Raw genomic sequence first — 24,543 nt, 5'->3', positions numbered from 1 at the left:
GCTGATTATCTCGAGTCTGTCATAAAGTGGCAGTTTTGTGTGACTATTGTGTTTAAAAAACTGAAAAGTTTTAGTTCATATGTAACTCTTACGGTTGTGTAATGGGTGACTTCCGGGTTGTATCCGTCCTTTCAAGAAATGACCTGTATTTCAACACATGCAATGCTGTGTGTGTGTGTGTGTGTGTGTGTGTGTGTGTGTGGTGAGAATTAACTTTAATCAATTGTTATAAAACCTTTTCCCCTGAGATCTCTGTTTAAAAAATGAATTCCTTATTCATGTATGCGTCTTTATGGTTTAATTTGATACACAGTACATACATACTTATATAATTACTGTCTTTCATTAGTACTTCCCTGTATATACTGTATGTTATTTTATTTAGTCTTTTATTTGATGTACACAGTGCTACTAGTTTTCAGTCTACCTCACAGTTTATGTACATAACTCTTCTTGAATTAAGCTCTAAAAAAATTAAATAAAAACGAGGATGGATGCTGCACCTTTCAAATTAAACCACTTCCACTAAGAACTAATCGGACAAAGTAGGAACAAACATCAGCGTCCTGTGCGCACCTACTGATCATTGGGTGCTAAAAGTATACAGCACAGAAAGTAAGGACTGTCTACTGTCAGACTGTGGAGGCACCCCATGATGCAGAGTTCATGTTAGCTCTGCAGCAGCCATATTGGCTCCTTAATGTATTTTTATGACAACAGAAGGTCCATCCCCCATCAAATCTATAAGTACATGAATGTTCCTCCACCTGTAGTGCACTGGTTATTGATCTGGATTTTGCTCCCTGGGAAACTCATGACAAGCCCAGTAAAAGTCTAACCTTTTATAATCTTTTAAATGAATGTTGTTTTTTACTGATACAATACTGAATAGTCTGAATAAAAATATATAAGATTTTTTATTTTATTTTTAGTGTGTTTTAAATGTAATATTAATAATTAAGCTAAATAATAAACACCTACGTTGTTCTAAGTACCATTAGCTATCAGTGCAGTTATTAGTTACCACTCCTAATTTGTTCTTTTTTTGTTTCTCTCATGCTCAGGACAGTCACCCTCCACTGGCACCAGACAGCAGATGGAGTTTTTCTTCAGTTGACCTTTTGAGGCCTTTCTGTAAGTGTCTCTCTCCGATAAACAGTCTGTGTGTGATGTGGTCCAGGCAAAACATTTCATGTCTTCTTTGTCAAAGCCGGGATCGGACACTTTGATGACAGAGGAGGAATAGTTGGAGATTGACAGGTCATTTCTTATGGTAGATCTGAATGATTGGACAGATCAATAACTAGGCAAGGCAAGGCAAGTTTATTTATATAGCACTGTTCACAGAGCTTTACAGACATAAAAACATAAAAACAGAGCTGAAGGAAAGAATGCAAAATACATCATTAAAAGACGGGATGAAAGTGAAAATACTGGATAAAGGAACAACTGTTAAAACTATTAAAAAAGGAAGAATGTGCTGCAGTAAGGCAGACAGTATATTTCTAATGTTCAGCCTGAGTGAATAATAAAGTTTTAAGGGCTGATTTAAAGGAGTTGAGTGTAGCAGCAGTCCTCAGGTGTTCAGGGAGTTTGTTCCACAGGTGAGGAGCATAGTGACTAAACGCTGCTTCACCTTGTTTGGTTCTGACTCTGGGAACACTGAGTAAACTTCTTCCTGAGGACCTGAGCGGTCTGGATGTTTTATATTCTACAAGTAGATCTGACATGTACTTAGGGCCAAGACCATTTAATGCTTTATAGACCAGTAGTAAGATTTTAAAGTGGATCCTCTGACACACAGGCAGCCAGTGCAGTGATTGAAGCACAGGTGTAATGTGCTCCACCCTCTTTGTGTTGGTGAGGACTCTGGCTGCTGCGTTCTGGATCAGGTGCAGCTGTCGGACTGATTTTTTACTAAGGCCTGTAAACACACCGTTACAATAATCCAGCCTACTGAAAATAAAAGCATGAACAAGTTTCACTGAATCTTGTTTGGTCAGAAAACGTTTGATTCTTGCAATATTTTTCAGATGGTAATAAGCTGATTTTGTTACCATCTTAATGTGGTTGTTGAATTTGAGGTCTTGTGTTGAGTTGTTTGAAACATGTCAGGAGACATTGAACACAACTTTTAAACCATGTTTTGCTTCATGATAATCCAGATGTGGATTTATTCTGTGCTTCAATGTAAAGCAGACAAAACAACAAATCTATAAATGCAGTTACACAATTAATTCAAGTTTATAAATAAATATAATCCGCTGAATGGAGAATGAGCAACTGTTGTCCTGCGTCGCTCATTTCCTTGTAATATTTCCAATATTTCCAGGACTCCTTTCCCAGGATTATCTATATATCTGCCAGCGGAGACCCAGCCGGGACCCGCTACATAAACAGCTGTTGACCTGATAACTGCTCTCATATCTGACAAACCCAGGGGCGTCCAAAACGGCCTTCAAAGCCCCGCCTACCTTCTCTGGTCCAATCAGATCCAGAGCATTCAGGAGCAGAATCTAAAGTGTTCTCTGATCATCTGAATCACAGGGTCGCTGGTTCAGATCCCAGACTCTCCTGTCCACCATGTTAAAGTGCCCTTGAGCAACACTCTGAACCCTGCATGAAGAAGTGCTTTCTAACTGCTGGAATCCAAAACAAAGTGCTTGAAGCTGTGAAAGGTTCAGACTAACCAACATGAATAAAAGCTGCTGACTGAAGAGAAGTGAGTGAATGTTTTGCAGCTGAAGTCAAATCTAATGTTTTCTTTAGTCTTCCTGATATTGATCATGATGTGTCTTCTTTTGATGATGTCATCAGTTTATCCGTCACAGCGAGCTCAAACAAATCCAACAGTGATGCTCCCGAGTGTTCACCTTCATTTGTGTGTTTAATGTGAAGAGAGGACGGCTGATAGAGGGAGACGAGCCACACATTCAAACCTGCAGCACTGACATGTTGTTTTGTTTGTCCTCATGTTTTAGTTGTTGACGAGCCACAGACAGTTTTCCACATGCTGAGAAATCAAAGTGTCCTCTGTTTGAGGACTGTTGATTCAGACTGCTTCACTTTGATCCAGGTGTAAACTGGACTCTGTTTCCTGTTGTTGACTTCATCAGCGTTCATGTCTGTTGACGCTGTACACTGATGCTGATGATCTTCACTCACAGCTTCTTCATTTCTCTACAAACGTTTAAATCAAAGATGAAACGTGTCCAAGTGTGTCTTCTGACTGTCCAACACTGAAGGACACAAAGCAGCTTCACTTCTGTCCTCTGACTTGATCTGATAACAAGAGGAAACTTTACACACTGAATCATGTGACCAGTGTGAAGAAATAGGACACGCTGAAGGCTTTCATGTAAATGTTAGGAAGGCTTCTTATTTATTGGCTGTCTATCACCATGGGCCTCAGGTCAGCATGTATGAACTTCACTTCTGCTTTATTTCTTCACATTCAAGTCAAAGGCTCATAAAGGAGGAAACAGAGCTAAACACACATGGGAGAGTTCAAAGTTCAGTGTGAAGGTGAAGAGGAGCGAGTGCACTCTTTAAATGAGCACACTTTATTAACTCAGTTTAATAATATTATTTATTTATATTCATAATTAATGTTCATTTTCTTTTTAAAGCCGAGGAAGAGGAGTGACTCCTGTTCCAGAGAGGGAGTCTGTAAACCTAACCTGGCTCTCATTTAGAATTGTTTCATACACACAAAACAGAACCTGAAACTGGTGGACTCTTTACATTTCCCACGCAAACTTTATGTTCAACTGTTCAGCAAACTCTGACCCAGGCGTGCGCACATTTAGGGGCAAAGAGGGCAAAAAAAACGACCAATCAGAGGAGAAGGAGAAACCAGGAAGTGACCTGAGGCAGATGAAGAGGAGAAGTGAGATATAAATGGGGAATAGCGCCATCTGCTGGTGCACAAACAACAATACGGGTTGTTCCCTCCACCTCCCTTTAGCAACAGTGCAATGCTGCCATCTGCTGTTGAAAAGGTGGAATGACATTAAGAGGGTTTCTCTGGATTTTTCACATATTTGGAGTTCAAGATCAAGCAATAAAAAAATTAAAATGATTGATCTTTTAATGAACAGATGACTTTGTTCATGTTTTGTTTTATTTCCCTTTATTTATCGACAGTATGATCTGAAAACGTTTTTCAAATGACTGAAGAAGTTTTTTTAAAGCCTGATCAGGAGGACTCCCAGAGGATCCAAAAACCCTCCACAACAACTCCACCGTCACGCTCCATACTCTTCTTCTAAACTGCACGAGGCTTTAACATGTTTTTTTTAATGTGTGATTTAACAGTGAGGTCTTTTACTGTGTGAAGCTGTCGGATAAAGCTGGATCTGTAAAGTGTGATCTGATGTTATTTCATTCAAACCATCTTTTGTGTGTCAGTGATTGTCCTGACTGTCGACCTAATCTGTGCTAAGACTTGTGTATATAGGACTCTAATAAAGAGATGAACACAATAGGAACTGAGCCATCAACAGGAGGAGTTTGATATCAGCATGTTAAACATTCAAACTTCTCCCTGTGAAGACGGAAGAAGAAGAAGAAGAAGAGAAACAGTCCTCACAGCTTCATAAAAACCAAACTGAAGAGAGCAGAGACACACAGCATATAAAAACAGAAGCTGATGGAGAGGACTGTGGAGGAGCAGAACCAGACAGAGACTTTAATTCAGACAGTCATTTACAGCCACAAACTTTTCACTTTCCAGTAATTCAGCTGTTCAGTGTGTAAAAACAGTTGTTCTTCTCGATCAGCTGTTGTGGTACACATGAGGACCCACACGAGAGAAACCCTTCAACTGTTCAATTTGTGGTCAAACATTTGCACAAAATGGAGATCTGAAGTCCCACATGGCAGTTCACACAGGAGAGAAACCATTTAGTTGTTCAGTTTGTGATAAAAGATTTCCCTGGAATGGAATTCTGAGGCTCCACTTGGTAGTTCACACGGGAGAAAAACCATTTTGTTCTTCAGTTTGTAGTAAAAGATTAGCATGACATGAAGATCCGAAGTCCCACATGACAGTTCACACAGGAGCGAAAACATTTAGTTGTTCAGTTTGTGGTAAAACATCTGCACTAAAACGACAACTGAGAGAACACTTGGCAGTTCACACAGGAGAGAAACCATTTAGTTGTCCAGTTTGTAGTAAAATATTTGCACAAAATGGAGATCTGAAGTCCAACATGGCAGTTCACACAGGAGAGAAACCATTTAGTTGTTCAGTTTGTGGTCAAACATCTGCACTAAAGCGACAGCTGAGAGGACACTTGGCAGTTCACACAGGAGAGAAACCATTTAGTTGTCCAGTTTGTAGCAAAATATTTGCACAAAATGGAGATCTGAAGTCCAACATGGCAGTTCAGACAGAAGAGAAACCATTTAGTTGTCAAGTGTGTAGTAAAAGATTTGCATGAAATGAAGATTCAAAGTCCAACATGGCAGTTCACATAGGAGGGAAATCATTTTGTTGTTCAGTTTGTGGTAAAACATCTGCACTAAAAGGACAGCTGAGGGGACACTTGGCAGTTCACACAGGAGAGAAACCATGTTGTTGTTCAGTTTGTAGTAAAACATTTACACAAAATCAAACTGAGGCTCCACTTGGCAGTTCAATTTTCAAGTTGTTTTCAAACTGTTTGTTTTGCTTTCTTCATAAAAAAAACAGTGTTCTAACATACAATAAACATTCTTGATTGCAATATTTATTTTGATTGTATTTTGTAAATTGGCAAGTTGTTCACGATATTTACTGACCCACTTACAGAGTGCTTTATGAAACATTTCAACTGTTAAAGAAATCCAACGAGAGCAGAGGTTATGATACCCACAAGCATCCAATAAGGATTGAAGTGTTCTCTGTGCAGTACAGGATTTGCTAAATCAATTGGAGATTTCAGGCGACCTTTGGCTGTACAGAGAAGAGAGAGACCAGTTAGATGTTCAGTTTGTGGCCAAAGATTTGCACGAGCTGAGACTGACACACTGAGCTTCTGTCTCTCTCTCTGTACGTCATTTTCTGCACGTCTCTGAATTTACATCCTAATCATACCACGTATCTTTCAAAGTTCAAAGTCGAGCATGTCATGTTGGCACATTATAAACAATCCAAACAATCACTAGAGATGCTACTCTGCATTAGAAGTTACGCTACACATGTTTCACATCATCAACACGTCCTCTCTTCTCCTGTCACTCAAACATCTCTGCTTCCTGTGACATCACTGCGCTCCTTATAGGTGTTTGTGCGTGTGTGTGTGTGTGTGTGTGTGTGTGTGTGTTTCTCACAGAGACAGATCTGGTGCTTGTGTTTTTTCTTTAGACTCTGGCCGTTGTCGTCTTCTAAAGGGATACTTCACCCATATGCATGAAGCGTTGTATCATCAGAAACATGTTTGTATTTTTTTGTAGTTTTTAATGGTTGTGCATCCAGCCTCATTTTGCACTGAGACGGGAAAGCTTCTTATCTCTTTGTCTTAAAAGGAGCCTCCAATGACACAAAAAAATCCTCATTTTGCATCATCGGGGGCTGATTTGGTTAGCAGCTGTGAAAAGGCATCGCTAGTTGCTTTAGCAATTTCTATCTTTTCATCCAGTTTACTTTGAACAAGCAAAGTGGAACACATTTAAAGGCCCGTCACATAACGACTTACCAGAGCCGGCCCAAACCCACTTGGTGCCCGAGGTGAGATTTGAGCTGCTGCCCCTTGAAGCCTGTTGCTACCAACTCCACCTCCAATCACAATATTCATGCACTTCTAAAAGACTGGCACACAGCTTGACCTTCTACAGCTCAGCTTTATTTCAAGCTGATGTTCAATGGTATGGTCTGTGTCACTGTCACACTCGTCTGACTCCTCCCCCACAAAGAGCGGGTAGCGAGCAGCGGTGTTGTGATGCGTCAACTCGAGCAGGGAGCATGAAAATAAAATCTGTTTTCTTTGCTTCTATTACTGAACGAAAGCGTGAAAATGAGGTTCAATCAAACAACAGGAAGTAAGAGCCCAACTAGCAGGGAACATTCGCACAAGAACATCTGGAATATGTTTAAAGGACATGTTGAAGATGGTCATCATTCAACATCATGTCCCTATAATGTGAACTGTTAAAGGAAGATTAGGTCACATTTGACACAGCAGAAATCCAGGATATGCTCTGAACATATCTGGGAGTCATGACTGTCTACAAGGAGTGACAGGCGAGTTGTCTGTGACGCTGCCTGAGTCGTATCTACGTCATGTTCACATGGACGCGCTGGCTCCTCCCCTTCCTGTTTAAGTGAGGGAGGAGAGAAAAGAAGAAGAACAGACTTTACTCACTGATTATCTGAAGCTCATAGAAGCCTTTTGAGATCATTTCCTGCTAGCACAACAATGCAGCCCAGAATACTGAACATGAGAGTGACCTTATTATTTGATATCAATGAAAGTCATTAGTATCACTACATTCTTATCAGTAGTAACAAGAGCTCCATGTTAAGGAAGGAAATCAAGTCTCTGTCCATGTTGCTATGAGGAGCTCTACCTAAAATAAAGAGTGAAGGATCCAAGATTAGCTTGATGTCCACAATGGGACTTCTTTCTTTTTGTACGTGTGTTGTTTATGTGACGGTGGATTTTAATGGCGGGGCTCTGCCGTGGTGAAAATGGACTACTAAGAAACGTTCCCCGACGCCTTCTTAGCGGTGAAATAATCCGGTCCTACAAAGAGGTTAGAATTGAAATAAAAGGAAAAGAGGCTAGCAGGCTAGGAGTAACAACAGTGAATGGTTGTCACATTGAGAACGGTTGCTCTGGCTCACCTTCCTGTCCACTCCAACATCAACATGAATCCACAATAAGTATGATAGTACGACCAATGATGACTTGTTCCTGTTCAGATTCTTCATGTCTAGCCTCGATCCCTGAGCTGAAGGAGCAGCAGAAACAGCTGTGCTGCAGGTGACACAGGTGAATCCACTCCCTCCTATCAGGCCTCTCAGAAGAGGAGGAGAGCTCATTGTTCACTTTGCTCTCCGAATCACACCTGTTTCCTCTTTCTTTGCCCAGCGCGTCCACAAGTGACTCACTGTTGAAGTTCATGAGTTCAGTGATTCACTTTGTTTGTGACGCTCAGGCAGACTTGATTTATTGTTGATGAAAACATCAGCCTGTGTTTAAGGATACATGTGTGCCTGTTTGGATGATTGAACTTTATTTACAAGGATCTTGTGAAGCAGGCAGATGATGAATTGTTCCACTTTATTTCTCCTGAACAGGAACACCACTTGACAAATGAAGGCTGTGGAATCATCATCATCTCTCTGCCTTCATTCACATGCATCAGCTCACCTTTGGATGTCTATGAGCTTCAGCCGTCATCATTTAGGTTCAAACACTTACATGGATGTAGATGTCCATCATGTTTGAGGCATACCCATGTACGACTGCACAAAGCATTCTGAGGTCAATGAAACGTGTTGAAGAAAACATCATCTGCGTCCCTTTTCACTCATCCTTACTTCTTCAACGCTCGGATGGAAATGGACTCGCTGGAAACGTTGCGGCAGCAAGGCATTGTGGGCCGGCATTATGTCGTCTTCTTTGTTAAAAGATGGTTGAATGTTTCCTGTGCTAAGAGGAGTTTATAAAAGAAGCATTGACCCACCTTTTCTGAGCTGTTAGAGAATTCAAACGGCTCTAATCATGGCCGCCACTGAAACGCTCCCGGCTCATTTCACTCAGTTAGGAACCGTCCTGAAAAGACAATTCAAACGCACCCTGAGCAACATCCATCGACTTTCATTCTTGACTTCAGGTTATTGTAAATGATTTTTACCCAATCTATAAATGTTGTGTTCAAGCCTAAGTGTAAAAAACTCCAGTTGGCCCGGTCGAATGCTTCTTGGATGTCCAGACTGAGTAACATGGTATTGTGTCTGTTGGTCTTAGTAGCAGATGTTATCAGATTGAATGTTGGCCTGACATTGTGAGCACCTTGTCTAGCAGGAATAAACCCTGTTTGGTCCACTTGAATTCTTTTCTTTATATTCTTCTTCATCCTCTGTGCTCACATGTTTGTTCCTATCTTTAAATCATTACAGAGGAAGCTAACAGGCCGTGAGTTGGCTCCTTCCCCTCCTTATATGTCAGACTGAAATGATGGCTTCTGACCGTGTTGTTGGAGGCTAACCTGATGATAGAGCCAAATGAAAGACTTTCAACAATACTGCAGTGACTTCAGTCATCAGACATTTATTCAGTTCCTCCAGGAACCCGTCTGTGCCGGGGGATTTATTATTTAGAGCGTCTGATGTTTCTTGACATGAAATTGGCCGAGTCATGTCAGTGGCTTCTTCCTTTGATAAAGTTGGTAGTTGTAGTTTTTGAAGGGAAATATGTGATTTGCCTTGTTATCAGTCTGATTCATGGTAAAGCTGTATAGCTCTTCTTCCAATAGAAAGAAGAGAGAAACAGTTCAATGAGTGGGATAGACTAATATCACGGTACATATGGCGAGGGAAAAGACCAAGGAGAAGATTTCAAACTCTTCAACTGCAGAAGAAGAAGGGCGGTCTAAGACATTATGATATATCTGCACAGTTTGCTGGTGCAGATCTGATTATCAAGCCAGATGGAAAACTATCGAAGAGAAGTTGTCAGAGAGCGTCCCAATCCAGGCATGTTTAGGGGATCAACGATTGGTTGAAAAGCTCCTGGATAAAGGGAATAGCTGGATGAATTGATCCCTGAAAACATGGTTCAGTATTATCAGCAGGACTGGCCTGTCTGATGAAATAAAGATACTGAGGTGGTGCTGGCATGACCCCGACTTCACCCCCAACAAACTGGATGTTCCTTACAAGAGATGGACCAAACAAGGCCTCTCCTCTTACTCTTCTTTGTTTAACCAGTGTTGTGAAATGTTTAATGTTAAATGATTATTAACACACCTCGTAAGAAAAACAGGGCACCACCTGGCTGACCAGGAACAACTGTATTAATTATGGGAATTAATAAAGTTATTATGAATTTTGATAGTTATTAATTATGAATTAAATCAACCTCATATCTGAATTATGAATTCTGGATCAATCGACTACCTGAAATCACACGAACAAGTTTCTGAGTTTTATGTGCAGAATTTAATGAAAGAAAAGGTGAACAATAACAGAATAATGACATGAATAAAATGCGTTACGAATGTGGAACCAAAATACAGTGACTGATATATTTGATGAAGGTGAACACCAGAAATGATAAATGTTATTATGACGACTTGAGTATGGTATTGTGGTTTAACGTTTGTCTGATAAACATGTTAATTTAGTTCGTGACAAAAAGTGGAGTGAACGGAGGAAAAACTTTAGATTAAAGGATAAACTGAACTGTGGGAAGTAAAAAGGACACGATGTGACACGACCCTCTGCAGGTTTGACCAGCTGTTGAATGCGTCTTACTTTGTTGTAGAATCAACAAATCCGCCTTAGAGGGACCGAAGAATTCTGCGGTCCAGAACTGCTTTGACAATTAAGGTCGGAGTCGGTTCTACTGTGCAATTGGGTCGCGTCCTGAGTGTCCAACGGCCTCCCGGAGAGCTCTGAGATTTATCCAAAAGTATTTCTGTTGATGAACGATCGTTAACTTCCTGCTAACTGAAATGGCCAATTCAGTTAGTTCAGATAACGAGATCATTTAAGAGTCAATGGTGGGAAAAGGAATAATTCCAAATATGTCCAAAAATGATGAAAAAAGATTTAATTAAAAATGCGCGTGCACAAGCCTTAACGGGAGTTTCTCAAGGCTTAAAGGTGCAGCTGGTTATATTGAAAACTTGAAGCAGAAACGTTGGTTAATAAAATACAAAAATTGGATAAAACAAAGTTGAAAAGTTAGCGCGCTAAAAGTCAAAGGTTCCGTCTCGACGAACGGAGTAACAAAGGTTAAAATCCAAAGAGTGTGGAGAGAACAAGAAAAGCAGGAGTTGGTCGCACGCCAACTTTGAAAGAGGTCAGATTGTTAACGACCTGCTTGATGACGTAGATGCTTGAACGGGGGATCAACTTTCTACTGATGAATAAAAGAATAATCTTATTAAAAACGTATCGCACTAGACCATACTCAAAATGTAATCAAACTATTATACTGAAGTAACAATGCATTGTGATAACCTTTTAATACAAACCAAACATGAATCATTATTGAATTCCAGCTTTATGTGGAACGCCAGCTTTACTCTGATAGCTTAAGTCAAAAACGACACATGACATCAAACACAGATGGATTTTTAGAAAATGGAAAAAGAAAAAGTAATATCTAGATATATAATTTCAGATGATAATCTAATTATTGAGAATAACTAACCATGTGAGGTACTTAAAGTACCTTCTACGTTTCAACCTCTGGGGGGGCAGTAGTGCTCCATGCCAGTTTTAAACAAGAGCAGGGACCAGTTGATTGATTTTTTTAAATCTTCGCGGTACATTGTCGTATCTGAATCTGGTCCCAAAGCTCTTATACTGAAAGAAGGAGAGAGGAGGGAGATCTGAGGAGAGAGCTGACTTTACCCAAGTCTTTTTACTGACACACAATATCTCTGTGCATCTCTGCTGGGAGGGACTAAGACACAAGTGGAGGACACTTGGATGCAATGAAGGGAACTGAGATGTACCCATAGACTCTTCTAGCTGCTGGAGGAATTGTGGCTCACAGGAAGCAAATCACTACCACCTGTTCTGTCCTAAAAAACACAGCTTCTGCTTTGAGATCCACAGAGAACCAACAGATGTCTTTAAAGTCAGATGTTACCCAGGAATGGGAACAAGTCTTCCTTGCTAACCTGCATTCATCCACTAAACCAAACACTCATTTGGAAGCCTGAGCATTGCTGGCAGAAAGGCCATAACAAAGAAATGTTCCTCCACCAGTGGAAGACTGCTACCATGTAGTTCATGGAATCTATTCAATGACACAGATCACTTGTTCTCTGAAGCTTCACAAAAACTCATTTGAGGATCTCTGGATAAAATGAAAATCCTATATCTCCCCTAAACTCCCATCTTTTCTTTCAACTGCGTTTCCTTTAGTTATGAACCCCTGTATACTTTGTTTTTCTCTTTGTTTTTCTTTTCAGTGGGAGATCACCTCATCTCTTACATCGGATTTATTTTGTTCTGTGTTAAAGCACAAAAACATAAAAGGAGGAATCACTCTATTTTTTAGCACAAATGACTGTACTGTACAAATGTCTCTGAATATGTGTGATTACAAATAGAATTTAAAAAAAGAAATATGACTGAAATGAAGTGTGAGCTGATTCCTCTGTCAGTCCCTGATGGATGAAGCTCTCCTCAGCTTGCAGAGCTTCTCCACACACAAGATGGTGGAGGTTCCTCCTCTGTGGATCATCAGCTCCTCCTCTCTGCTCCACCAGAGTCCTGATCACTCACATTATCACAGAGATCACCATCTAATGAGAGAAGAAGAGAGATGACATTTTCATCAGCTGGGAGTCATCAGATTCCCCCACAGTGCTGTAACTAAGCTCCGCCCCCACTCCACCTTTGGACTTTAACACTGAACGGTTTCATGTTGGTGTCTGAGTGTGAGTTTACACTGAGTTATGAGAGCTTCACGTCCACACACACTCAGACACACACAGCGTCGTTCTGTCCTACCAGCTCTGACAGCCGACTGTTCTCCTCTCCACTTTAAAGAGTCAGAGCAACACATTCAGTTCAGAGAAGAAACAGGACTTATTATAGTCAGGTCAAAGGTCAACTAACCATGGGAGGAAAATAGAAGAAGGCGTAGTTTGGACATGAATCCTCTCTGATGTTTCTTTGTTTCTGTCAGTTGTCCTTCCTGCATTTGTTCCTGCAGCTGTGTAACTTTAGTCTTTGAGCCTGTTTGTCTTCAACTTCTTCATATTATTCATATCGTTTGTTCACAGTCTGTTAGATATGGTGATAGGTTATATGAAGATAGCTCCGCCCCTTTCATGAAACTCTGGGTGTACTTCTCAGGTTGATAAGCAGCTTGATGTGACTGTTCAGCACCATCTCTTCTGTCAGGGTTAGTGAAGCCAGATCACAGAAAACAAACCCTGAGTATGTTGAACTCTCTTTGTAGCAGAGAACCAAGAAAAGGATTTCTCCAACAACAAACAACAATAATGTAAATATATGTATGAGCTGATATGTGGAGGGTTTACTAAAGAACACTGAGAGACTGACCTCAGAGTCTCCAGTCCATAGTTTGGATTCTTCTGAAGATCACACAGCAGCTTCACGTCTGAATCCTGCAGGTTGTTGTAGGTCAGGTCCAGCTCTCTGAGATGGGAGGGGTTGGACATCAGAGCTGAGGCCAGAGAAGAACAGCTGATCTCTGACAAACTGCAGTCCCACAATCTGAATAAAGAATAAAAGAAGAATGAAAATAATGTGTAATCCAGTCACATGTGTTCAGGGTGTGATGAGTATCTCAACATCACTTTGTCCTGATGAATCAAGTTTTCTCTAAATGATTAGAGGATCATTTCTGATTGTGTATTCACTAAATCTAAATCCTCCAAATGTCAGCTCAACATTCATCCAGCTGTTCATGTGCACAGATGAAGAACAGGCTGCTGATCTCAGTCAGCTCTGTGATGTTACTACATTTATCAAATCACACATTATTGAATCACAAGTCTTCATGATTTCACTTCTTAACAGAACCAGAGGAAACCAGAGGCTTCATGTGCACCTTGTTCAACTTTACTTCACAGAGTCACAAAAACATTTTCACGTCAAATTTCAAAATTATTCAGCAACTTCAAGAATAAGAAATCTCTTAAATCATTAAATATCCAGAGATTTAAATTCAGACAAATACTGAAAATATATAAATCCTGAAATGTGCAACAATGGAGGATGTGGATTGAAATGATTCAAATGAATGACACAGTCAGTGATCTGACCTCAGAGTCTCCAGTCTGCAGTTTGGACTCTGCAGATAATCACACAGCAGCTTCACTCCTGAATCCTGCAGCTTGTTCCTGCTCAGCTCCAGCTCTCTGAGATGGGAGGGGTTGGACTTCAGAGCTGAGGCCAGAGAAGAACAGCTGATCTCTGACAACCAGCAGTCCTCCAATCTGAATAAAGAATAAAAGAAGTAAATGTAGATGACAGTGAGCTTTATACATGAATGTGTGATGTTGTCCACATGAACACACTGATGTGATCATCATCTGTTCATTCACACATTGAAGGACTTCATAGTGATTCATTCATGTTTTTGTACTTCCTGATCATTCTTAGATTGAAACGTACAATATGTTGAATTTTATTAGAATCTTTACATTTAAATATCTGAATTCATTTCAAATGGACTAAACCCATGTTATATATCCAGTGTTTCATGGTTTACAGCTTTGAGGAGGGAGGACTTAAGTTTGAATTTGGACAATAACAGTCAACAATGAAGTCTTGAAGCATTGTGATGTTTAAGTGTTTGTTCAGCATGCTGGTAACTGTAAGAGTGGACTGAATCTATTTGATATTAATATGAGGCTGTGATAGAGCTGTCACCTTTCTCTCCTCCTTTCTTCTCTGAGGGAGAAACTCTTCATCCTTACATTTGGACTTTAGGAGCTCTCTTAAGGACTGACATGCTTTGTGAATAACCTTGATCTTTACCAGGATCTAGTCTTTAATCTAAGTAGAAATGTAGCTGCAGCGTGTTCCAGCTCCAGCTGTCTGCCACTGTGGCTGAAACTTCTCTTCTCCCTTCTGTTGTCCTCGTGCCCTGCTGTCACTCTCCACTCTTCTCAGGACTTTTTTCATTTCAATCTTGATTTGAACCCGTCTGTTGTCGGGATCTGATGCTTTTAAACCCTTGAACCAAAAGTCTTTTTCATGACAGAAAGCCTGGGCTAAAATCTGTGTGCCAGTGCACAATTCAAGTGTAGCGAGCGCTCACAGGAGTGACAGCAGTGAAGCTGTCGGGTACGTTGACAACAAGTCCAACTTATTAAAGCAGTTAAAGAGATAGCACGCCAACGTGAACATCACTGCAAGCAGGAACAAAGAGAGTGTGGAGCAAAGCCAAGTCTCCTTTGCATTTAAACAGCCTCTTGATAATAATTCTGAACGGGCCAAAGACATAACAAACACCACTGCTGTTTTTATTACAGTGGATTACATGCAGAATGGGACTTTGTGTTTTTACAGCTTCTTATATTGACAGAGGGAAATATGAATAGTTGTGAGATGAAACTGTCCCAGCTTTATTTTGTGCTCTAAAAAGTGCTGACTTCATAAACAGAAAGGTGTCAGTGTTTGTCTCTGCCATTTAAAACACATCTTTTTATATATACTATAGGCCAGGGTTTCTTAACCATGGGGCCGCGGCCCTTCGCGCCACCTGCAGGGCCGCGAGGGGATAATATGTTTGCATCTGTGGGCTGTAAGGGCCGTGATCGTTGGCCTGCAATATGCTCTCCGACCACCAGAGGCAGTATCATCAGTTAGAAGTAGGCCTACATAACGAGGAGAAGAATATTTAGCTTAACGTTAAGAAAACGATGTAGTTCTCACGCCCGGCCAGTAGTGGGCAGTGGAACTTTACAACGCGACACTCACAAGTATAACCACTTCCTCCACAACATCATCTTTAGCAGCTAGTTCTCCCAAGTCTTACCTAAACGCTGCGTATGGTCGCCCTGTGCTTGGGTAAAGGTTGAACTATTTGCTGCAAGTATTCGATGCTCTTTCGGCGGCGACACACACAATGTATCATGTCAAGGTTCTGTTTTAAGAGACGATACAACGCCAATAGCTGCTGAAGCACATAGCCGCCGCCATTGTTGTTTGTTTGTTCTCGACTACTGCACATGTCCAAATGTTTCGTCTTACTGTCACAGCGTCTCCGTGTAAACGGGGCCTGAATCTGAATGGAAACATAATGGAGAGGTTCTTAAAATGAAAAAATAATGACAGCAACGGGGGCAGCGCTACACAAAACAGAATGCTCTTTTTAATTTCAACAAATCTACCTAACTTCATTGAGCACCTAATTTTATTGCTTTTATTGCTAAGTTTATATTGTGTTGCTTATTTGACAAACATGCACTTAAACATGGTTTTATATGAGCAAAATTAATTAAATGATCTTAACTTGTGTAAGGTTTTATGCATAATTAGCCCATGTATAGGTTGATATATTGATTAAAAAACGTACAAATGAAGAACAGTATTCATTATTACAACATATTGACACAAATAGCTATTAAATAAAAATGACCGCAAAAGTTAAATCAGAACCATTCACTCGATTGGGCCCCAGACTACCTTGCCCTGAAAATGTTGGGCCCCAAGGTCAAAAAGGTTAAGAAACCCTGCTATAGGCTATATGGATGATTTTATTTCATTCATTTCTTTTATTGATTGGAGACTCTTTTGGTTATAAGTGTATTTGATTTGATGTAATTTTTGAATGTTTCATTTAAAATGTCATGTAAAAGAAACCTGAGCAGGTGAAGTCTGAACTGTCCATGCTGAACTTAAGACAATGTGTAAAAGGGAAGTTGTAAATGTTCCTGATAAAGAAAAAGAAAGTGTTGCATCAGGTCCCTTACTGGACCCAAAATGTACCCAACCCAATCTTCAGAACTGAGAACCGTACCCAACCCAAATGTTTGTGTAGCGTTACAGCCCGAGTAGAGACACAGCTGATAGTAAAATCATTTCATCAAGTTCTCAACAAATCAAAATGTGAACCATGTTTGAACAGCATCCCCCCCTTTTTAAAAGCAGGAATAAGACGGGGGTTGATAGTACAAATTTCTGTGAATACGTTCAGTTTGGTTACATCTTGTAGAGATGATTTTGCTGTTAGCAGACTACGATTTATTCTGAGAAGATATGACCATATTTGAAGAGATGAGGTATCACAAAAGTATAATGTATGGCCTCAGTTGACAGTACAATGATTAAGTGTTCCTCAAATAGAGGTTTGACATTTAAAGAGTAAAGGTAATGTGATTCTTCATACCATGTACAGAAATATCTAAAGTGGGACGGAATTTGTGACATCTGTTGTGCTGTATATAATGGCTCCACACTGACCATTAAATTGTCTATCTTTCGGCCTGCACAGAGTTTCAGTGTTGTCTGTTAGATCAGAACCACGGCCATGATATGCTGCATTAATATTATCCAGTCTGTTGATAGAGTCAGCTTTAGGGACATTTATATTATTCAACCCATCAGGGGTCCTTCATGTTGTAGCTCACCTCTTTTTATGTCTGATTATTTGATGTTTCTGTAAAAGTCTGACAGAGTTGACTCAAATCTGGGACACAACTTTAACAGGTCCAAATGTTCCTAAAAACAACATTTTAAAGTGTCGATGACTATAATAGTATTTTACACCTTTAGTATCAGAAGCTTTTATAGTTTGAAGAGTTTGACTCTTTTTTAAATAGTTTAAAGTTTTTAATTGTTTTCTGCCATCGGGCAGGTTTAGACATGAAACAAAGAAATCAGAACCAACATTTGGGATTTCAAATTAGTTTCATCATAAAAATCTTTTAAAGGGATTTTCATTAAAAAAGGAATAAGTTCATTTGTAAGTGGTATTTTTAAGTTTGTTTGTCTGGGACATGATGTTTCCGAATTCTCAAGAATGGGTGAAATTCAAACACAGTCAACACAGTTTCTATTATATTCATATCTATATTACAGTCAGTGATCTTACATCAGAGTCTCCAGTCTGCAGTTTGGACTCTGCAGATAATCACACAGCAGCTTCACTCCTGAATCCTGCAGCTTGTTGTTAGTCAGGTCCAGCTCTCTGAGATGGGAGGGGTTGGACTTCAGAGCTGAGGCCAGAGAAGAACAGCTGATCTCTGACAACCTGCAGCCCCACAATCTGAATAAAGAATAAAAGAAGTAAATGTAGATGACAGTGAGCTTTATACATGAATGTGTGATGTTGTCCACATGAACACACTGATGTGATCATCATCTGTTCATTCACACATTGAAGGACTTCATAGTGATTCATTCATGTTTTTGTACTTCCTGATCACTCTTAGATTGAAACGTACAATATGTTGAATTTTATTAGAATCTTTACATTTAAATATCTGAATTCATTTCAAATGGACTAAACCCATGTTATATATCTTTTTATTGTTGATTACTTACATCACAACAAATATTTCCAACAGTGATTAGAGTCAGAGAAATATTAGAGATGTAACTGGACGTGTCTTGTCTTGGCGGCAGATTAGGGCTGGAAGATATATCCAGTATTTAAGATATATGGATATATATTCAAACATGATATAAGACAATATCTTTAATATGGATATAGTTCATGTTGCATTAAAATATAGTTCTCCACGTCTTCTGTAGAGCTGACAGTTCAGCTATTTCTCATCTCACTTCACCCTGCTCCTCTCTCTCTCTCTCTCTCTCTCTCTGAGCCTAACTCTGAAAACTCAATGGATAACAAAGCACTGTGTTTATTGAGGACAGCCAGAATAGTAGTTCTTTAGCTGACTCTTACTCCCAGCATGCTCTGCAACAGCTAACACATGTTGGTGTGAAGTTTAGGGTGAATAAAAGCAGTCGTCTCCCATTGTTCTCTCTCTTCAAATGCTTCCAGCATCCAGAGACACAAGTCTACTCCTGCTTCACAGCACGCTGCTCTTTGTTTCAATGTTTTGGCGTGCAGGCAACCCGAGGCCTCAAGGAATGACAGTGTTCTGAATCCCCAGCTTGCATCATCCATTGAACGCATCTCGACGGAGCTTCTCTGAGAGCGTCTTATTCACAGAGCGAATTAAAAACGGTATTTAGAGAGTGTAAAGATCACGTCTGGTGAGGGTTTGTAGGATATACCATCAACCTGAACACTTTGTGTTCTGCTGCACAAGTAGTTGCTAAACCACATGACAGCTTTTGTTTGTTTGTCTGGGACATGATGTTTCACAATTCTCAAGAATGGGTGAAATTCAAACACAGTCAACACAGTTTCTATTATATTCATATCTATATTACAGTCAGTGATCTGACCTCAGAGTCTCCAGTCTGCAGTTTGGACTCTGCAGTCCCTCAAACAGCTTCACTCCTGAATCCTGCAGATCGTTGTAGGTCAGGTCCAGCTCTCTGAGATGGGAGGGGTTGGACTTCAGAGCTGAGGCCACGACATCACAGTGAGTCTTTGAGAGTCCACAGTTAAAAAGTCTGTAATGACACATATAATAGACAATTAATAGTCATGAAAGAAGCGTTGATATTCACGTCTCACATCTGATGATTGAAGTTTGACAGGTCCTGTTTGGTCTTAACTTTACACATCAGTGGAATCTCTCACTGAGTCTCCTCACTGCTTTTCAAACCTGCACATTCTTCATCTTTCAATCATTTACTAAATGTTACAGATGTGTAACCCTGCTGCTAAAACAGCTTAAAAAGAGTTATTAAAAGAGTCATAAACAACATAATTATTGGTTTAGTTCATCAGTTCATGTATTTATTTGATGTAACACACTCGAGCTGTGATTACTAAGTCAGTGAGTTTATTGTTGCAGTTTTGTACGACTAAAATCAACAGTAGTTTTGCAGTGCAGATTGATGTGCAGCAAAGTAAAAGTCTGCGATGCAGGACGAGAGTTTCTTTTTTTATGAAGCCAGAGTGAGTAAGAGATGGTCACCATGTTGTCACCATGTTAAATGTAGAAGTTGATAAACAGCAGCACTAAGTGATAAAGATGGACAGAGGATAATTCATCAGTTAGGAGTGAGAAGAGTTCCTGTAGAAGTCATGAAACTGAGTGAAGTGTGTGTCATCTTAAAAAGCTGCACTTCACATGTCTCAGTCAGCCAGCTGCTCACTTCATTGTGCTCCTTTTTCTGCCTGTTAGCAAACAAGTTTTGGCTTTGCAAAGTCATTCAAACCAGTTCATGTGATTTAGTGATCCTGTAACTAATAAAAGGTAAACATCATTCATGCTCATGATTTCATTTAGAGGTCAAAATCCTGATTTGACTCAAACAAAGCTTCTGTTCCTTAAACTGTGTGTGTGTGTGTGTGTGTGTGTGTGTGTGTGTGTGTGTGTGTGTGTGTGTGTGTGTGTGTGTGTGTGTGTGTGTGTGGTAACTGTGCTCACGACCTCGCTCCTCCAGAACCTAGAAAGACGTGCATTTATCCAGGAGGGTTACACATGGAAACACATGGAGTTTGATTTAGGATGAGCTCATGTCTATAGTGATCTAAAGTGGGATCTATTCAGAGGACTCTCTCTGCAGTAGAAAACCATTTGAAAGTCATTGAACAGTAACTCTGGAGGAGGACCATCTCATTCTCCAGCCGTCTGACTCACTTCTATAAAGGTGAAAATACAGAGACTGCTGCAGAATGATCCAGAAATCAAACAAGTCAGCCAAGAATCAAATGTAGTGAGGTGAAGGATCTCCTGTAAGAACACTTTATCTGTGATCTACCTGCTGACATGTTCAGAGATGATGCTCATGATTGATTAGTAATGCCTGCAGAGGCTGGACCTGATATCTCTCTTTTCAGGGATTAACACTATCACACATCTCAGTCACTTCTTTGGGAATTCTCTCCTGAATGTGTTCACAAAACAACTATCAAAAACATTTATGAACTCAGGACAAAAACCTCAAAAACATCACGTCTGAAAAAAACTACCACTGACTGTTTCTCCTGAACATTAACAGAGGAACAGTTTTTATTGACCAGAGAGGATTTACTTTAGTTTATTAAATTATTACATAGGGCTGGAAAATTAATTTAACATTATTACAAACTGACTTTCAGAACAATTAATCGATGTCATCTCGCCCATGTGAATTATTTTAATTATTTTCAGGACAGAGTCACGTGAAGACACGTCCAATCCACGACCTGGAAGTTTGAACACATTTTGTCTTCATGGAAGACGACGTCCAACAAAAACAAGTCAAATGAAAACACTGAAGAAAAAAGTTTCTCTGTTAGAGAAGTTAATTTCTCCTTTCAAACTAAAATGTGTGGTTTTCAGCTCAAGAGATGATTTGATTTCAATTCCAAATATTCACTTAATAACCACTCGATAGTTCATCAGATATTCACTCCTTCATTAGAAACATATCCCAGCTTTAATAGTGGAGCACATTTACAGTAGAGACCATGTCAGTGAACTATGAGGGGAAAAACTAAAACTAAATCATCTTTTATTAATCTTAACTGAGGTCACATGTTCAATAAATGGTGATATTGATTTGAGGTCATATCACCCAGCACTATTAGTACGTGACACTGATTTATAATGCTCATCACATCTGGACTTACTTTGCCTTCCTGCAGTTCCTCACAGCTGGAATCAGTCTCTGTCGTCCCTGGTCTGATGTCTTGTACTTCTTCAGGTCCAACTCATCCAGAACCTCCTCGGACATCTGCAGCATGTAGGCCAGAGCAGAGCACTGAAACACAGAGAGTTCCTTCTCTGATCTGTTCTCTGACTTCAGGAACTCTTGGATCTCCTGATGGACTGAGAGGTCGTTCATCTCCGTCAGACAGTGGAAGATGTTGATGCTTCTGTCAGGAGAGATATGATCACTGTTCATCTCCTTCAGGTTGTTGATGACTCTCTGGATCATTTCTGGACTGTTGTCTGTCTGACCCAGCAGGCGTCCAAAGTGTCTCTGGATCATTTCTGGACTGTTGTCTGTCTGACCCAGCAGGCGTCCAAAGTGTCTCTGGATCATTTCTGGACTGTTGTATGTCTGACCCAGCAGGCCTCCTAAGAGTCTCTGGTTTGACTCCAGAGAAAGACCATGAAGGAAGCGAACAAACAGGTCCAGGTGACCGTCCTGACTTTGAAGGGATTTCTTCATCGCTTCCTTTAGGAGAACATCAAGAGTTGAATCTACATGTGTTTGTCCCAGAAAAGTCCTCAGTACTGTTGTGTTCCAGTTGGTGAAACAGTGGAACATGTAGACTGCAGCCAGAAACTCCTGAACGCTCAGATGAACAAAGCAGTAGACTGTTTTCTGAAAGATCACACACTCTGTTTTAAAGATCTCTGTACAAACTCCTGAGTACACCGAGGCCTCTGTGACATCCAGACCACACCGCTCCAGGTCTTCTTGGTAGAACAGGATGTTTCCGTCCTCCAGATGTTCAAACGCCAGCCTCCCCAGCTTCAGAAGAACTTCCCTGTCGGCCTCCGTCAGCTCATGTGGACTCGCCTGACGTCCCTCACCATACTTGTTCTTCTTCCTCTTTGTCTGAACCAGCAGGAAGTGTGAGTACATGTCAGTCAGGGTCTTGGGCAGCTCTCCTCTCTGCTCTGTGCTCATCATGTGCTCCAGAACTGTGGCAGTGATCCAGCAGAAGACCGGGATCAGACACATGATGTGGAGGCTCCTGGATGTCTGGATGTGTGAGATGATTCTGCTGGACAGATCTTCATCACTGAACCTCCTCCTGAAGAACTCCTCCTTCTGGGCGTCAGTGAAGCCTCGTACTTCTGTTACCCTGTCAACACATGATGGAGGGATCTGATTGGCTGCTGCAGGTCGAGAAGTGATCCAGATGAGAGCTGAGGGGAGCAGATTCCCCTCGATGAGGTTTGTGAACAGTGTGTTTAACGATGACTTCTGTGTGACATCAGACACAACCTCCCTGTTTGTGAAGTCCAATGACAGTCGGCTTTCATCCAGGCCGTCAAAGATGAACAACAGTTTACAGACAGCGAGCGTCTCTGCTGCCACCTTCTGTAATGTTGGATGGAAAACACGGAGCAGCTCAAGAAGACTGTAGCGCTTATCTCTGACCAAGTTCAGCTCCCTGAATGAAAGCAGGATCAACAGACTGACGTCTTGGTTCTCTGAGCCCTCGGCCCAGTCCAGAGTGAACTTCTGCACTGAGAAGGTTTTTCCAACACCAGCCACGCCGTTTGTCAGAACCACTCTGATGGGTTTCTGTTGGTCGGGTTGAGCTCCTGTCTTTGGTTCCTGTTGGTCGGGTTGAGCTCCTGTCTTTGGTTCCTGTTGGTCGGGTTGAGCTCCTGTCTTTGGTTCCTGTTGGTCCGGTAAGGCTTTAAAGATGTCCTGGCACTTGATTGGAGTCTCATGGACGGTCTTCTTTTTAGAGTCTGCCTCAATCTGTCTCACCTCATGTTGGGTGTTCACCTCTTCACTCTGCCCCTCTGTGATGAAGAGCTCAGTGTAGATCCTTTTGAGGGGGGCTCTACTTCCTGTTTCATCACTTCCTTCAGTCACATGTTCACATCTCGTCCTCAGACTGACCTTATGTTGATCTAAAACCTCCTGCTGACCTCTATCTACTGAAAGAGAGAATGATACAATCTGATTATTGTTTTCAGATGTTTTTGTAAAAGAAGTAAAAAGAGTTTTAATTTCTAGACTTTTGACATTGACCAATAAAAGTCGTGTTTGAGGAGATCACAGAAGCACAAAGGTGTACAGTCTTACTTTGTTCAGTGCTGCTTTGACTGACAGCTCCTGGTCTGGATCTTTTTCCATACTGAGGACAGGACGTCTCCTCTCTAACATGAGTCCTCTTCGTCCCCCTGTGAAGACATGTCTTTAGATCTACATCTACTCCATCTTTCCTTCTGGACTGTGAACTATCATTTAAAGCACATATCACCAAACTCATCTCCAAACTCAAAGTGAAGCTGAGATTTTATTATAGAAATAAATCCTGCTTTTCACTCAGGGCGAGGAAACTTCTTGTTTCGTCTACCTTTCTTCCTTTGTTGGATTATGGCAATGTGCTGTACATGGGCGCCTCTGCTAAATGTTTACAGTCATTGGATACCGTGTATCAATGCACGTTGAGATTTGTGACAGGTTGTAGACGCCTTACTCATCACTGTGACCTGTACATGAAATCTGATTGGCCACCCTTAAAGGTGCGCAGGTATTTACACTGGCTAAATCTTCTTTATAAAGCTCTTCTTGGTTTGGTGCCGTCATATTTATGTGAACACCTTCAAAGAACCAGAAGCCAACACGCCTTGTGTTCCTGTGATGTTTTAAAACTGTCTGTTCCTCGTGTCCGCACTGAGCTCGGAAAAAGAGCGTTCAGTTTTGCTGCTCCCTCTACCTGGAACTTTCTCCAGAATGACTTGAAAATGGCCGACCTCATTTCACTTGAAGCCTTTGGCTCGATCTTAAAGGACAAAAAACGTGAGGCAATCGGACAGTGTCTGTGTGTCTGTGTTTGTAACCTGTCATCACAACTCTACACTTCATCTGTAAACTGATCTGTTCATTGGAATTGTTGTTTTTTTCTGAACTTATTGTCTGTAAACTGTTTTAATCATGACGTGTGCTGCTGCCCTCTTGGCCAGGTCGCCCTTGTGAAAGAGATCTTGATCTCAATGGGTTAATTACCTGCTTAAATAAAGATGAAATTAAAAAAGAAAGAGAGAAATTCTTCTGTTTGGATTCAGCTCATAGTCTGCAGGGAGATGATTGTTTCTTGTGTTTTAACCCTCCTAAAACATCTG

The 24,543-nt window shown here is 40.7% G+C and overlaps 3 protein-coding genes and 1 long non-coding RNA gene across 4 annotated transcripts in view; 3 read left to right on the top strand and 1 right to left on the bottom strand.

Annotated features, from left to right (window-relative positions):
- LOC306818931 (NLR family CARD domain-containing protein 3-like) overlaps positions 1 to 24,543 on the top strand; it is a 324,740-nt gene that overhangs the window by 178,574 nt on the left and 121,623 nt on the right. The gene's annotated exons all lie outside the window — the stretch shown is intronic.
- The window catches only part of LOC306818930 (uncharacterized protein), a 358,920-nt gene that overhangs the window by 242,298 nt on the left and 92,079 nt on the right, over positions 1 to 24,543 (top strand). The window lies entirely within an intron of this gene.
- The window catches only part of LOC306818929 (uncharacterized protein), a 182,585-nt gene that overhangs the window by 155,573 nt on the left and 2,469 nt on the right, over positions 1 to 24,543 (bottom strand). Inside the window, exons 3-8 of the mRNA XM_079336664.1 lie at positions 23,501 to 23,598; positions 21,354 to 23,352; positions 19,070 to 19,240; positions 17,745 to 17,918; positions 13,966 to 14,139; positions 13,241 to 13,414 (exon numbers count right to left, since the gene is read on the bottom strand). Coding sequence (XP_079192790.1) covers positions 13,241 to 13,414; positions 13,966 to 14,139; positions 17,745 to 17,918; positions 19,070 to 19,240; positions 21,354 to 23,352; positions 23,501 to 23,598 — 2,790 coding nt within the window. The remainder of the gene's footprint in view (positions 1 to 13,240; positions 13,415 to 13,965; positions 14,140 to 17,744; positions 17,919 to 19,069; positions 19,241 to 21,353; positions 23,353 to 23,500; positions 23,599 to 24,543) is intronic.
- LOC306818984 lies at positions 2,103 to 4,484 on the top strand. The gene is made up of 2 exons (XR_013778450.1): positions 2,103 to 2,722; positions 2,818 to 4,484. It is a non-coding gene; the product is annotated as an uncharacterized lncRNA (long non-coding RNA).

Source organism: Symphodus melops (genome assembly GCF_947650265.1).
Source record: "Symphodus melops genome assembly, chromosome: 23".
Taxonomy (NCBI): Eukaryota; Metazoa; Chordata; class Actinopteri; order Labriformes; family Labridae; genus Symphodus; species Symphodus melops.
Note: the sequence above shows the minus strand (reverse complement) of the source record. Positions and strands in the feature narration are given on the sequence as shown.